A 13,792-nucleotide genomic window follows, 5' to 3' on the forward strand; every position below is an offset into this window, starting at 1 on the left:
GAGAAAGAGAAAGATTTCTCCTATTAGAATTATTCGTAGTTGACAAATTTATTTCCGGTTGTTCTATAGTCATACTAATGGGGTCAAAGCATTTGAATTGTAGTTTTAAAAGCACAATCAATCAAAAATATTTCAGACTGATAATCTTATCTTGTTTGGTGTCGTTCCACATTAGATTGTTTTAAAATAAACAAAAAAATATTAGTAAACTACTACTCTTAAATATTCTCAGTTTAAAAATAACGATTAATGTAAGTTACGAACACGATCGAATTTCAGTTAATTTGATGAATAATATGTGGTTTCACGATGGGGAGACACTCACAAGTAGTTCCACCACCATTACAACATATGAAAAAACTTTTTAATAGTAAAGTTAAGTGTAATTTTTGTTCACCTATTCTAATATGTACACATACTAGAATACCAAAACCACTGGCTAAAGAAAAATTGTTCAACCTTTTTCCATGTGAAAAGAAGGAATAACATGAGAACATGCTCAAATTCTGTACAAAAATGAAACTGTTGCCATCATAGATTCAAGAGGTTAAAATTCTTCTGATTGTAATCTCCTATTGATACTGTTAAGGTGATAGTTTAAATTAAAATAAGTTATGAAACATTATCAAGTAAGATTCGCCGGTTGAACTTTGAATTTCGGGGAAAAATGGGTAGCGTTAATGGTATTTATAAGAAATACTGAAAGTTTCAAGTGAATCTGACTATACAGGAAGTACTGTAAAGGATATTGTGGACATTCCTAACTTTACTCGACAAAGTATAATTATTTTCCAAATCTGCATACTACTTAATTAAATTTGTTAACAAACTGGCTACTTTTAAAGAGAGTTGATCTCATCAGCACCAAATTATTTCTCAAATTTAATGAATAATTCAAATTTTCAGCCATTCTAATAATTGTCTAATACTAGCATTAATTTCCTAATACGAGTAATAAAGAGCTAGAAAAGTGAATTTACAACTTAATATCATCAATAATTAAGAAGCATTATTAAGCTAACTATATTTTTATTTATATTATGACAGTTTTATGAATGAATTTCAATTTCGATTACAATTTCAATATATTTTCAAGTCCTGAGTACCCTTATAGATTATTTTGACACGACATGTTTCTTGGCAAGTGGCATAGACTTGAAAATGGCATAAGTAGCCGAAACATGACGTGACAAAATAATTTATAAGGATACTCAGATTAATATTTGTATTTATATTAAAAGTAGTTATAAAGAAAAAAGACAATTTATAAGTCTCTTCCAAACAAAAGGTTTGTATTATGTTTGTTTGTGAAATAAATTAATTGATTGGAGGATTCTTTAAAAAATCATTTTAAAATAATGTACATCGGGATTTTCTTCTCGGGTGTCAAGCCACAACAACCGGGACACAGCAGGGATACAACAAGCCGAATTTCTAAAGGTGGGTGAAATAAATAAATAAATGAATTATTAATAGCAACAAGCGTAACAAGAGAACGAAAATGGAATTACCACAACATTGATAAGCTTGGCATATGCATAATATGTTTCTATGACTGAATTTTTATACTAATTTTATAAAAAATCAATTTGCAAGCATTGCTAAGCACGATAACAATTAACAATACTAGAAACTAGCAGCAGTTCAGTTAAGATTCATTTTATATTTAATTTAAACATTGGACATTCATGGGTATGAAGTCATACTTTTACGTCATTACGTCAAAAGTTGCTATTTAAAGAGTAACTTAGTTCTTGGGGAATTTACCATAATGAATGAGTTAGCATTTCTGTCATTACCATTAGTGTTTTTGTTTCATTGTCCGATCTATGATTTCATCTGAATGAATTTATTATAATGAAATTGGTTAGCATTTTTTTGTATTGTCATTAATGTTTTTAATTTATTGTCGGATCGATTATAGCCTATTATTTGAGCTATTTCTATTTAATGGGAGCATTCATCTTGAAAAATGTTCATGTGATGTACGTAAATAGCTTTAATTGCAGATCGCTAATGAGATAAGCTATCAACAAAATGCATCTAATTCCAAGCTATTGAAGAAGCAATAGCATTTCAAGATTCATCAAGCTTCATTTTCGTTTAATTGAAAAATTGATGTGCCGGTTGCACAAAAGCCGGTTAAATTTTTATCGTGATTAATTCCACGAGAGCCAATCAGAGAAGCCATCTTATGAAAAAGGCTTTCTCTGATTGGTTATCGTAAAATTAATCACGGTTAAAATTTAACCGGCTTTTGTGCAACCGGGCCCAAGAGTGGTTTTTCATCCAAAAGTGGTTTTTGGTATGTGATACACTTTGATACACCTCAATGAATTTAACAAATATGAACATAAAAATGCTATTCTTATGCACATCTACCGGTTATTCAAGATAAACACGCAACATCGAAACACATCTAAAAATAATTAGAAGGTGGACGGCGTTATTTACCCAATATTTTTGAAGGATTTGATAAGCATTTGAACAATAAAAATGAAACTGAAGCTTCAGCTTAACGCGTACTGGATATCAAGTATATTTCCATAATGGTTTTACATAACAGGGAGTGTGTTAAAATAAGGTTTTTGTTATCAACTACTAAAGAACATAATCCTGATCTCTAACCATCTAACCTTTACAACTTTTTAGATCAAATACGGGAGAATTCTACGGGAATCACTAAATCCAAATCATGTTTTTCAAAATAATTGTAGAGTTGAAGATGACTTGAACTTGTGGTGAATATAAAATTATGAATTCTAGCCGTCAAAACAGAAATAAACAATCACAACGACGAACTACACAAGAAAGTTCCAACATAACGAAATTCAAACAAACTATGCAGCATCAACTTCCATGACAACTTCCATGCCTTCTACCAAAATTGCAAGAAATATTATCTCTCAAAACCTGAATTTCTGTTGAAATGTTTCAGAGATTTATAATTTTAAACAAGAAACTCAGTTCAGAATTAAATTTCTCCACTATATTGAACATAATTGAATGAAAACGAAAAAATGGATATCTACCACAAAACAGTAAATATTGTACTGTTTTTCTATAATCAATATTGACATTCAAGACGTAAACAAATTACATAAGATAATTTATAGCACCAGATACTGTTGTTGATGAGATGTAGTGATATTTATCCATAATTGTATAAATTAGAATAGGAACCGTTTTGGGCTTATAAGCCTGTGGTACTTTTCTGTAAGTTGTGTAATTCTGAACGATTACATAAATAAATAATGAAACACTGTAATGTTTTCTAGAAATATCACGAGTTTATAGAAATATTACATATATTTTTCAACACCTATGATGACATCTTCAGAGTTATTTAATTATAATTCTATAAATCGATTACTGAATAAAAGTTGTTTTAACAATATAAACAGGGATTTCTCAAACGGTACATACATAGAAACTTTACGTACGAAATAGACCTGCAATATTGTTGTACAATATAGTACCTAATAATAACAACAGGCCAGCAAAGCATTCTTTCAACAGCTGTTCATGACCACAGTGTATTATGACGTGTTTACTACAGTCTGTGGCCTGTTGTTTTAGGTAGGTGATACATTATACTATAGTCTATACAAAATAGCTTTTGACTTAGGAGCTAAATACGCAGCAGAGAAAGAATACAGCGGGAGGGATACAGAGGCGCGATGTTGCCGTTTTGAACCGGCCAGTGATCTCCAACTTCTATAGTGAGGTCCACGTTATAATAAAATAATGAATAAAGATAGAAGAATAGCGATGCCGATTCTCTTCATTAATTAATCATATTTCTACACTGTCAAAAACATAATTGGCACCGTTGTAGACCTAGAAAAGGATAGTACCACCGGCTTTGTCGAGTGATAGACAAGGATAGCAAAACCAAAGTTGATCAAATACTGTCATTATAACGGGGACCGCACTATAGTGACTGTTCATGTGCTCATGCTACACATGCGAAGTTTCCTGTCTGAAAGCAGTCAAACGACTGACTCTAAGGCTCAACTCATACTTACGCGACTCAGGTCGAGAAGAGACTCGACGCTAGTCGAGAGCATGTGTTTTCAAATGATGACGTCGCGGAGACTAGAATCGACTGGTCTGAGTGTCACCATTTGGAAACACATGGTCTCGACTAGAGCCGAGTCTCTTCTCGACCTGAGTCACGTAAGTGTGAGTTGAGCTTTAATCAACAAATTGGCAACTGCGCTTCTACCTATGAAACTGTAATTGGCTGATCTCCCTGCATTTCTCTGCGTCGTATATTCCTCCAAGTCAGAAGTAATTTTGTAAGGACTATAGTAGGCACTAATAATATAATTATTCCACAATAATATTGCAGGTCTATGGGGCGCCATACTTGAAAATTGAAAATTCGTAAACTGTTGCATGTAAGTTGCACGAAATGTTGAAAGCTGCCAAACAACCAATTAAAAGACGTGACAACAATATTACAAGACGACATAAACAATAACAACTAAACTGAAAATGATATGAGCAAATGTGCCACACAAACAACAATGACAATCTAAAGCTAGCAAAACTATATATAGGCCATGAAATTGCAGGGAAATGATAAATGATGATAGATAAATGAATGTCACTTACCCTGCGCATAACGAGTGTCCCCTCTTCTTCGTCAGGAGTAGGGGGGAGGGGTCGGTTTGGAGCACCACCTGACATTACTGGAAAATAAAATTGGATAATTAGTACAATAAAATTAACCTCTTACTTATTGTTTCTAGGACTATATTATAAATATAAAATACAGCATAAACTTCACATAATTCAAGAGATATCAAACTCGAGAAAGTATTCAAGAAATATTCCTTTTTCATTTATTTTTAAATATCGCACTTAGGCACAACTCATACTACCTCGACACAAATCGTACGACTCCAGTCGAGGATACTCCATTCTCTCGACCTTATGACTTTCTGCTCATTGTTACTACTTCAGTTCCATGGTACTCCATTTCTAACCTTACTTTATTCAAAATATAAGATCCAATTCGTCACTACACTTCGCATGTAACAAATTTTATAATAATTATTATGAATAGATCTTATCTAAAATGATAAAACATCACTTTAATAGGACATAACCTCACTTTCATTAGAAATGCACAGTACTACGCAACTCAAGTCGAGGCTCGACTAAATGTCGAGTCGACGCTCGACTCAGTCTCACAGTCGTGAGGTCGCGGAGACTAGAATCGACTCGTCTGAGTGTCACCATTCGAAAACACAGGAGACTAGAGTCGCAGTCTCTTCTCGACTTGAGTCGCGTAAGTGTGAGTTGAGCCAAGACCTCACATCTACTAAACTCACAAACACTCATCACTGAGAATTAATATTTGACACAAAAATTTCAATATTTGACATTGGTAATGATGAAAAACTGATATTAGCAACCTAAATTACAAAAGGTTTTTTAGAGTATTGGCCAGATATTTCATCTTATCATTGCTTCATACATACCAGTGTTTCATCGTATCCATTCAATACAAGAATATAAAGGAAATAATTATATAATATAATATATATAAATATATTTATAATAATTAAATAATAATTAATTGAAATAATATATATATAATAATTATTATCATCATCATAAAGGAAAAGATAAATTTTGAGATACCGAATTTCTCAATGAAGACTCAGTAAATTGACTATTTTATATAGTTTCAAATTATTCATAGATGTGATAAATATGAGTGAACATAATAAATTAATTGCTTACCTTTTCCCTCACTGCCTCCGAGCTGTGAGTTATCCACGGGCCTGTAAGAGAATTCAGGACTGCAGCATGAACAAACAAAAATAAAAGGAAAAAAAACAGAAAACGTTGCAAGATTAGTAACAATTTAATTAAACATTTTGAAAAGAAAATAGAGAATATCACAATTGTGAGATCATATTCTAATGATAATTACAACTCAATCGAATTATCTATGAATCATACTATTCATATTCAATTTCATGAGGAGCACTCAATTCCAAAGTATTGAATGAATACAGCATATTGTGATCCATCTATAATCTCAAAATGCTTATAACACTATATATACCGTAATTGAATGTCCCTATTTAATATTCCTTTTTTCATCCATGTTCTTTCCACTGATTACAGAATTCAGTAACGTTTCTTGGTAGATCTGTTCTCGAATATTCATATTTATATTAGACCCACTGACATAACTTTAGTTTCTGAATTTTGTACTTGTACTATCCAATTAATGAATGAATTCATTAATATTAGATTATTACAGAAGTTCAAAAAAGTAAATTCGTCGAGTCAAAACCAAATTTCATTATACAGGTTCAACGCTCATAAAAAGTTCAAAAACGTCAAATATATATGAATCTTATTGGAACTTTCTTCCTCTCTCCAACCATACCCTTAGAATTAGAGTATGAATGATAGTTTTCTAGTTATTAATGTTTTAAAAAATATCAAAAATCGATAAATCTCAAAAACTAAGGTCGATATAAGATATTTTACTGGACATGTTTCGTTCCAAATTACATGTAGAATCTATGGTTTTCAGCTATTACAATATAATCTTTCGTGTGACACCCTGATTATTATTATTATAGATCATTGTATTATAGATTACATTGTAGATTATTTATTATAATTTAAATTATTGGTAAATAATTGGATAGATAAATAGATGAATAGAGTACAACTCACAGTGGTTTGGGCGGATCACTAGCCGGCAGTGTGCCATCATTCCTCCTGCTGCCCCCACTCACTAGCTGGTCATCATCATCATCGTCATCAGTGTCATCGTCATCCGAGTCGGACACCAGTATGGGGGCGGCACCACCTCCACTCTTGCCACCCCCACCGCCACCGTTCTGCTGCCCCCGGCTGCCACCGCCTCCTCCTCCTCCAGAGGAGGAACCACCTCCGCTTCTCACGCCTAACTCATTCAGCTGTGCGGCCAGTTTGTCTAGGTCCTGAAAAACAGCAAATGAAATGAAATTTTAAAACTGTTTATTCTCAAAGTATTTTTCGAATAATGAATAACTCATACCATATAGAAAAGATAGCTTGATAAGATATCCAATGGTATAGGTCATTCAAGTTCAAATGTACATAATTCTATCGAAATTCGAAACGTAATTTTACCATTGACAACTTGAATTGATAAAGTCGGTATCACCAAAGAGAAAATATATCCCATCGTATAAATCGTTTATGTTCCAAACTTGAGCCGATTTTTTGTTAACTCAAGCCAATTACTGTCGACTACTGTCTGTTCTAGTTTTGTTGGGGTGAGAGTGTAAGAACGGCAAAGTATTATGCCTGCCTATTACATGGGAAACCATAGTTGGCTAGGTATCTTCCGCTCTTTTTTTTCTCTTCAACACACTCAACCACAAAGCCCATGTTTTTTTTATTTTGTAATATTCTATTTTATTTTTTGTTTCGTAATTCTTTGTCATTTTGTTTTGTCTTGTTTTGTGTGTTTCAATAAAATTGAAATAATAAAATTAGAGACTATTTAATATTATTTATTTATTCATATACAAATACAATCCAGGTAAAAACAACAGGCATTCACCCAAAACTGCTCTAAACTTTAATTTGGAAAACACAGTCTAGAGGTTATGTAAAAATGATAACTCAATTCATACAAAAAATGTGTGTCCAAAAAATGAGACTATCAGCGTTACATAGCACCACGAAAAAGACCTACTAGGACTATTGGCTTGAGTTAACAATGAAATTCAGAACATAAACGCCCTATGCCAAGGGATATATTTTTTCTAAGCAAATACATGCAATTTATAATACAATAATACCTCTCACCAAAAAACTAAGTCTATGGCCCGGTTGCACAAAAGCAAGATTAATTTCACGAGAAGCAATCGAAGAAGGCTTTTTTAAAAGATGGCTTCTCTTATTGGTTCACGATTATAATTTAACCGGCTTTTGTGTAACCGGCACTGTATGTTAGAAGAAGAAACATCAAAATATGGTTAGTACATAAATTACCTTAGAGATAACGTTAATTAACATTGCATTATTCGTCTCAGATATTACTTACACAAATAAATATGATCATAAATTATTGGGACCGTAACCTATTCGTGTGCTATATATATTTGATACATGATATAATTCATACGCATATTCAGTTAAACTTATCATATTTTCAAGTTTCTTTCAATAATCATATTTCAAGTGTTTATGTTTAACTGACGGAATTATCAATTGTTTTTGGTTTTGTTTTTTAATGAGGAATTAAGAACTTTTTTAATTTGAATAATTTTATTTCATTTATAAACTACTCCAGAATAATGCTTCAGAAAGCAAGCTTAACTAAGCAAATTTCTAGCTGAGAACGGCTTGACGAATTCGTAATGAATAAGAATTCCTCATTTATAAACGATACTTGACTTTTTGTTAAGTATGCTTATAAAAGTGTAAAAGTCAGATACAGTCTACAGTTTATTACAATTGGCTCAAGAAGTGATGATAGAGATGATATTTTCATAAATTCCTAATTGCAAAATTAAATAGAAGAATTCAGAAAATATAATACTGAATAATTTGGATGAATAAAAAATTGTGATTTTATATCATACCTCAGGTCGCCTTGGTGGCAGCTATGATTGGAATTGTGAGAAAACAGGAAGATGGCAAACATGGAAAAAGAAACAAAATAATAATCAATGTGCCAATGAAAACAAAATGTGAAATATTGTTGAATCTACAAATAAACATTGAAATTATACGTTGATTAAAGTAATGTGCTAAAAATAATAATAATTGAAATGAGATGCTTGAAGCAAGGTGCTAAAGTCAAGTGCGGTTTACGGTACGAGTTATAAAAATAAATTATGGATTTAAATGGAATGAATTTCTATGAACTAGCTCGAAGCTTCAAAAAGATAATATAAGTAATTATCCACAAGATCTGATCTCTATAGTGAGGTCCACGTTATAATGGCAGGGTCTGATTAGCAATGATATTGATATCCTTGTCTATCATTCAACAACGTGGATAGCGCTATCTCTTTCTCGCTTTGCTCTGTTGCCAGATCGTCTTTTAACAATGTAGAATTAATAATTAATTAACAAAATATTCTATCTTAATTACAAAAATGCATTATGAAATTATTGAAAAAATAAAATTTATTGTCCAATAAAATATAATTGATTATTTTAAACGAGAATGAATAGTTAATATTACACCGATAAACCTGTATCAGCTACCGTCTATAAAAGGCATTGACACCACAGGAGGATCGGCAACGTTGCACTCCTATCTTTCTCACTGCCATTATAACGTGGACCTCACTATAGTAACTATTTCCCGGGTTCTCAAATCCAGATTAATTAAAATTTCATCTACAATAATTATTATGAAAATATATTTGAATAAGTGACTGAGAGCCAGTCAATAACTTTGGAGCACCATAGTAATTGTTTAGTGATAGTTTACACCAAGTTGGATCAATCCGTGTTCCCGCTACAACTAGCGGAAGCTGAGTTGACACCATTGATAGTAGACAGTCTACTAATTTTGAGTTGACACTACTATTGTCCCTTTCAGCAAGCTGCTTAAACTACAATTGAATTCTTATTGACCGAACGAAGTGAGGTCTAAGATTCAAGTCGGTTTGGCATTTCTCTTAATGTTTAAATGTTTATATATTTATATGTTGCGCATTTACGGCGAAACGCGGTAATAGATTTTCATGAAATTTGACAGGTATGTTCCTTTTTAAATTGCGCGTCGACGTATATACAAGGTTTTTGGAAATTTTGCATTTCAAGGATAATATAAAAGGAAAAAGGAGCCTCCTTTATACGCCAATATTAGAGAAAAAATCAGACTATAAAATTATTCATTATAAATCAGCTGACAAGTGATTACACAGATGTGTGTCTATTACTGTATTTGTATAAGGTCTATAGTTTCAATTAAAGACATTAAAGAGGTATGCATCTTTAAGCTGGGTTTACACCAAAGTTATTAACAAAATGGTTATAACTTAATCCTTATAGATCCTATTAGATTGAACGGAAGTTGACAAACACATATGTTCATCATGTGTATGATAAGTTATGTTCAATGTAATATAATCTAAAAGGATTGAGTTATTAACATTTTTTTAATAAATTTGGTCTAATCGCAGCTTTAAGGACTTTGGTTTCAATATTTTGTTTTGCAGCCATGGTATTATTATGCGTGCCCATCAGTATCAATATTCTCACATTCGAAAAAACTAATTTAATACTGTAGGTGAATAAAAATAAACAAATGAACTAAATAATGCTGGAGAAATTATAATATTTTTGATTCTAAAAAATTAATTTTCATCAGATAGAAAGATCATCACGGAACTGGATGAATTATATCATATGGAATACAAATTCAAACGTGAACTGAGTTTGTTAACATTTAAAACAGTTGACATCTGGTACTTGTGGATGAGAATACTGCGTGGGGTCTACTGTTTACAGTACTACTAGTAGATTTTGATGTTGGATACATTAATTTGATTTCCGAGTACAATTTTACTACAAATTGAATGTTTGCTCTACTATTAGCGATAAGATTCAGCTTCATCAATTGACTGACCATAGGTTTGAACACATGTGAATTCCTCTGTTGTTGCTGTTGTTGTGGTTGCTGCTGTTGTTGAGAAGACTGACCACTCGACTTGTGTCGGTCGTCGCGGGGTGGAGGGGGAAGAGGCCTTGAAGGGGGATGCGGATCCGGTACCACTGCAATAAAACAAACAAATTTTCAACTGAAGAAGTTTTTCCAATTTTTCATTTCAAAAGCCTCGGGGTATTACTTATGTTTGAACACTTGATTACACCTGTTAAACTAACCTAATACCACGAGAAAAAAATTGAAAAATCGGACAATGCGATGACATCTTCAATTGTTGGTTACATTAATCCTGTGTAAGGTTTTGGTTTTACTTTTAATCCTTGTTGCACAAAAGCCTGTTCAATTTTATACTTAGGGCCGGTTTATGAGCTTGAGATTTAGCCAAGTTCTAGACTTTGAACAGCTGGAGTAAGGAAATTGGCTTTCCGAGAAGGGGCGTAGTAGTAGTAGTAGTAGTAGTATTATCTATGATAAACTTTATTTTCTCATTTCTATGATTGGAAACGTTTTCCTTTGACGAAATGAAACATTCCTAGATAATTCAAAATGGATGAAACTTTACATTATTTTCTCTTTATTTTATTTTGTGTTCAATTTTCTAGTCTAATTTAATTTAATTTAAACATGGACTACGACTACGCCACGTTTCGGAAAGCCAATTTTCTGACTCCAGCTGTTTAAAGTCTAGAACATGTAAAAATCCCGAGCTCGGAATCCAACTCGTTGTTGAAGCTAGTTGTTGGTAGTTGTCCTTGTTTGTAGCTAGTTTGCTAGTCGCGGAAGTAGTACCGCCTCAAAAGATGGGCTCATCTTCTAGCTCAGCAAATTAGTAGAGTGGCCTATCATTTATTCCATCAACAATCACAAATCATTATTACACTATAATTGACCGAACGAGGAGAGGTCTAAGATTCAAGTCGACGGTTTGGCATTTCTCTTAATATTTAAATGTTTATATATTTATATGTTGCGCATTTACGACGAAACGCGGTAATAGATTTTCATGAAATTTGACAGGTATGTTCCTTTTTAAATTGCGCGTCGACGTATATACAAGGTTTTTGGGAATTTTGCATTTCAAGGATAATATAAAAGGAAAAAGGAGCCTCCTTTATACGCCAATATTAGAGTAAAAATCAGACTATAGAATTATTCATCATAAATCAGCTGACAAGTGATTACACAGATGTGTGGAGAAGCCAGTCTACTGTATTTGTATAAGGTCTATAGTTTCAATCAAAGACATTAAAGAGGTATGCATATTTAAGCTGGGTTTACACCAAAGTTATTAACAAAATGGTTATAACTTAATCCTTATAGATCCTATTAGATTGAACGGAAGTTGACAAACACATATGTTCATCATATGTATGATAAGTTATGTTCAATCTAATATAATCTAAAAGGATTGAGTTATTAACATTTTTTTAATAAATTTGGTCTAATCGCTGCTTTAAGGACTTTGGTTTCAATATTTTGTTTTGCAGTCATGGTATTATTATGCGTGCCCATCAGTATCAATATTCTCACATTCGAAAAAACTAATTTAATAGGTGAATAAAAATAAACAAATGAACTAAATAATGCTGGAGAAATTATAATATTTTTGATTCTAAAAAATTAATTTTCATCAGATAGAAAGATCATCACGGAACTGGATGAATTATATCATAATTATGAAATACGAATTCAAACGTGAACTGAGTTTGTTAACATTTAAAACAGTTGACATCTGGTACTTGTGGATGAGAATACTGCGTGAGGTCTACTGTTCACAGAACTACTAGTATGATTGGGAGAAGACGATAGGCATAGCCCAAATTTTGATGAATAAAATTTTTATAAATACTTACCGATGAGACGCTGTGGTATGGGGGGCCGCGATGGAGGTCCTGGCTCTGGGATCTCCTCCCTCTCTCCCTTGTCACGTGATGACTTCGACTCTTTAGCCGATGACTCATTCTGGGTGAGAGTGCGACCCTCCTAAAACAATTACAACAATTTCCATTATCCTTCAACACATTTACTATATTTTCAGCAAGACGCTAAAAAATGGAGTACTCCTGATTTACATTATTGAATTGATTGAAAATAGAAAACTATAGAAATCATTTTTCATATTTTTTAATAATTATAGTTTGAATATATATTTTATTATGGAAATTATACTGTTAACTAATTTAAGTTAATTAAATTAATTTAACTAATTCAAGTTAACTAATTTAAGTTTGAATATATATTTTATTATGAAAATAAATTATACTGTTAACTAATTTCAGCAAGACACTTAAAAGAATAGAACACTCTTCATTGACATTATTGAATTGATTAAATATCGAAAACTACAAATAGGGATCAATTTTCATAATTTTGGATTCTTAGTTTGATTTTTCTTTTGTTAAATTTTTTGGTAAATTTCATTCATAAGAATTTTTGAGGGATAGTAACTTATCTGGGTTTATTTATTTATTGGATTGAACAAACAATACAATCTTTGGAAAAGAAATTTCAGGCTATTACCCAAAACTTCTTCTATATCCTAATTTTGTCTCAAATCGTCCAAATACTATGTAGGTTAACACTTTGCACAGAGATATTGTGGAATTTCTCCATAATAAGGTGAAATAAACGCGATATTGTCAGTTCCACATATGTTTTTTTTTTATTTGAGTCTAAACTAGTTTCGATGCACTTGGCATCATCATCAGTGGTAGACTGAGCAAACTGGAAATTTTATAGGGGAAGGAAATTCTTGCTGGTCAGTTCAGATGTGAACTGTGTATCACCTGAATTTGCTACCCCCTATAAAGGAGTGAACAGCTGTGACCAGCCAGAATTTCCTTCCACTATAAAATTTCCAGTTTCCTCAGTCTACCACTGATGATGATGCCAAGTGCATCGAAACTAGTTTGGACTCAAATAAAAATTTTGTGGAATTAACAACATCTTTTTATTTCACCTTATTATTCAATTCAATTAATTTGTTTTTCCTTCTGAATACAATTCAAAGCAGTTACATAGAATCTTGAGCAATAAAGTTTATACAATTCAAGAAAAGATATAAAATACTTACTAAAAACAAACAACAAAATATAGAACTATACTAAACAATAAAACTCTTGAGCTATCACAATT

At 32.1% G+C, this 13,792-nt stretch overlaps 1 protein-coding gene across 7 annotated transcripts in view; it reads right to left on the reverse strand.

Moving 5' to 3' along the window:
* LOC111054805 (serine/threonine-protein kinase mig-15) overlaps positions 1-13,792 on the reverse strand; it is a 66,593-nt gene that overhangs the window by 31,120 nt on the left and 21,681 nt on the right. For 4 of the 7 annotated variants that reach the window (XM_039440127.1, XM_039440122.1, XM_039440126.1 and 1 more), the window contains 6 exons: positions 12,511-12,640; positions 10,619-10,764; positions 8,616-8,636; positions 6,712-6,980; positions 5,758-5,816; positions 4,621-4,697 (listed from right to left, as the gene is read on the reverse strand). In XM_039440127.1, the coding sequence (XP_039296061.1) occupies positions 4,621-4,697; positions 5,758-5,816; positions 6,712-6,980; positions 8,616-8,636; positions 10,619-10,764; positions 12,511-12,640 (702 nt within the window). The remainder of the gene's footprint in view (positions 1-4,620; positions 4,698-5,757; positions 5,817-6,711; positions 6,981-8,615; positions 8,637-10,618; positions 10,765-12,510; positions 12,641-13,792) is intronic. The other 3 variants (XM_039440125.1, XM_039440123.1, XM_039440124.1) reach the window with 2 other exon arrangements.

The sequence above is a fragment of the Nilaparvata lugens genome, chromosome 13, assembly GCF_014356525.2.
Source record: "Nilaparvata lugens isolate BPH chromosome 13, ASM1435652v1, whole genome shotgun sequence".
In the NCBI taxonomy this organism is placed as follows: Eukaryota; Metazoa; Arthropoda; class Insecta; order Hemiptera; family Delphacidae; genus Nilaparvata; species Nilaparvata lugens.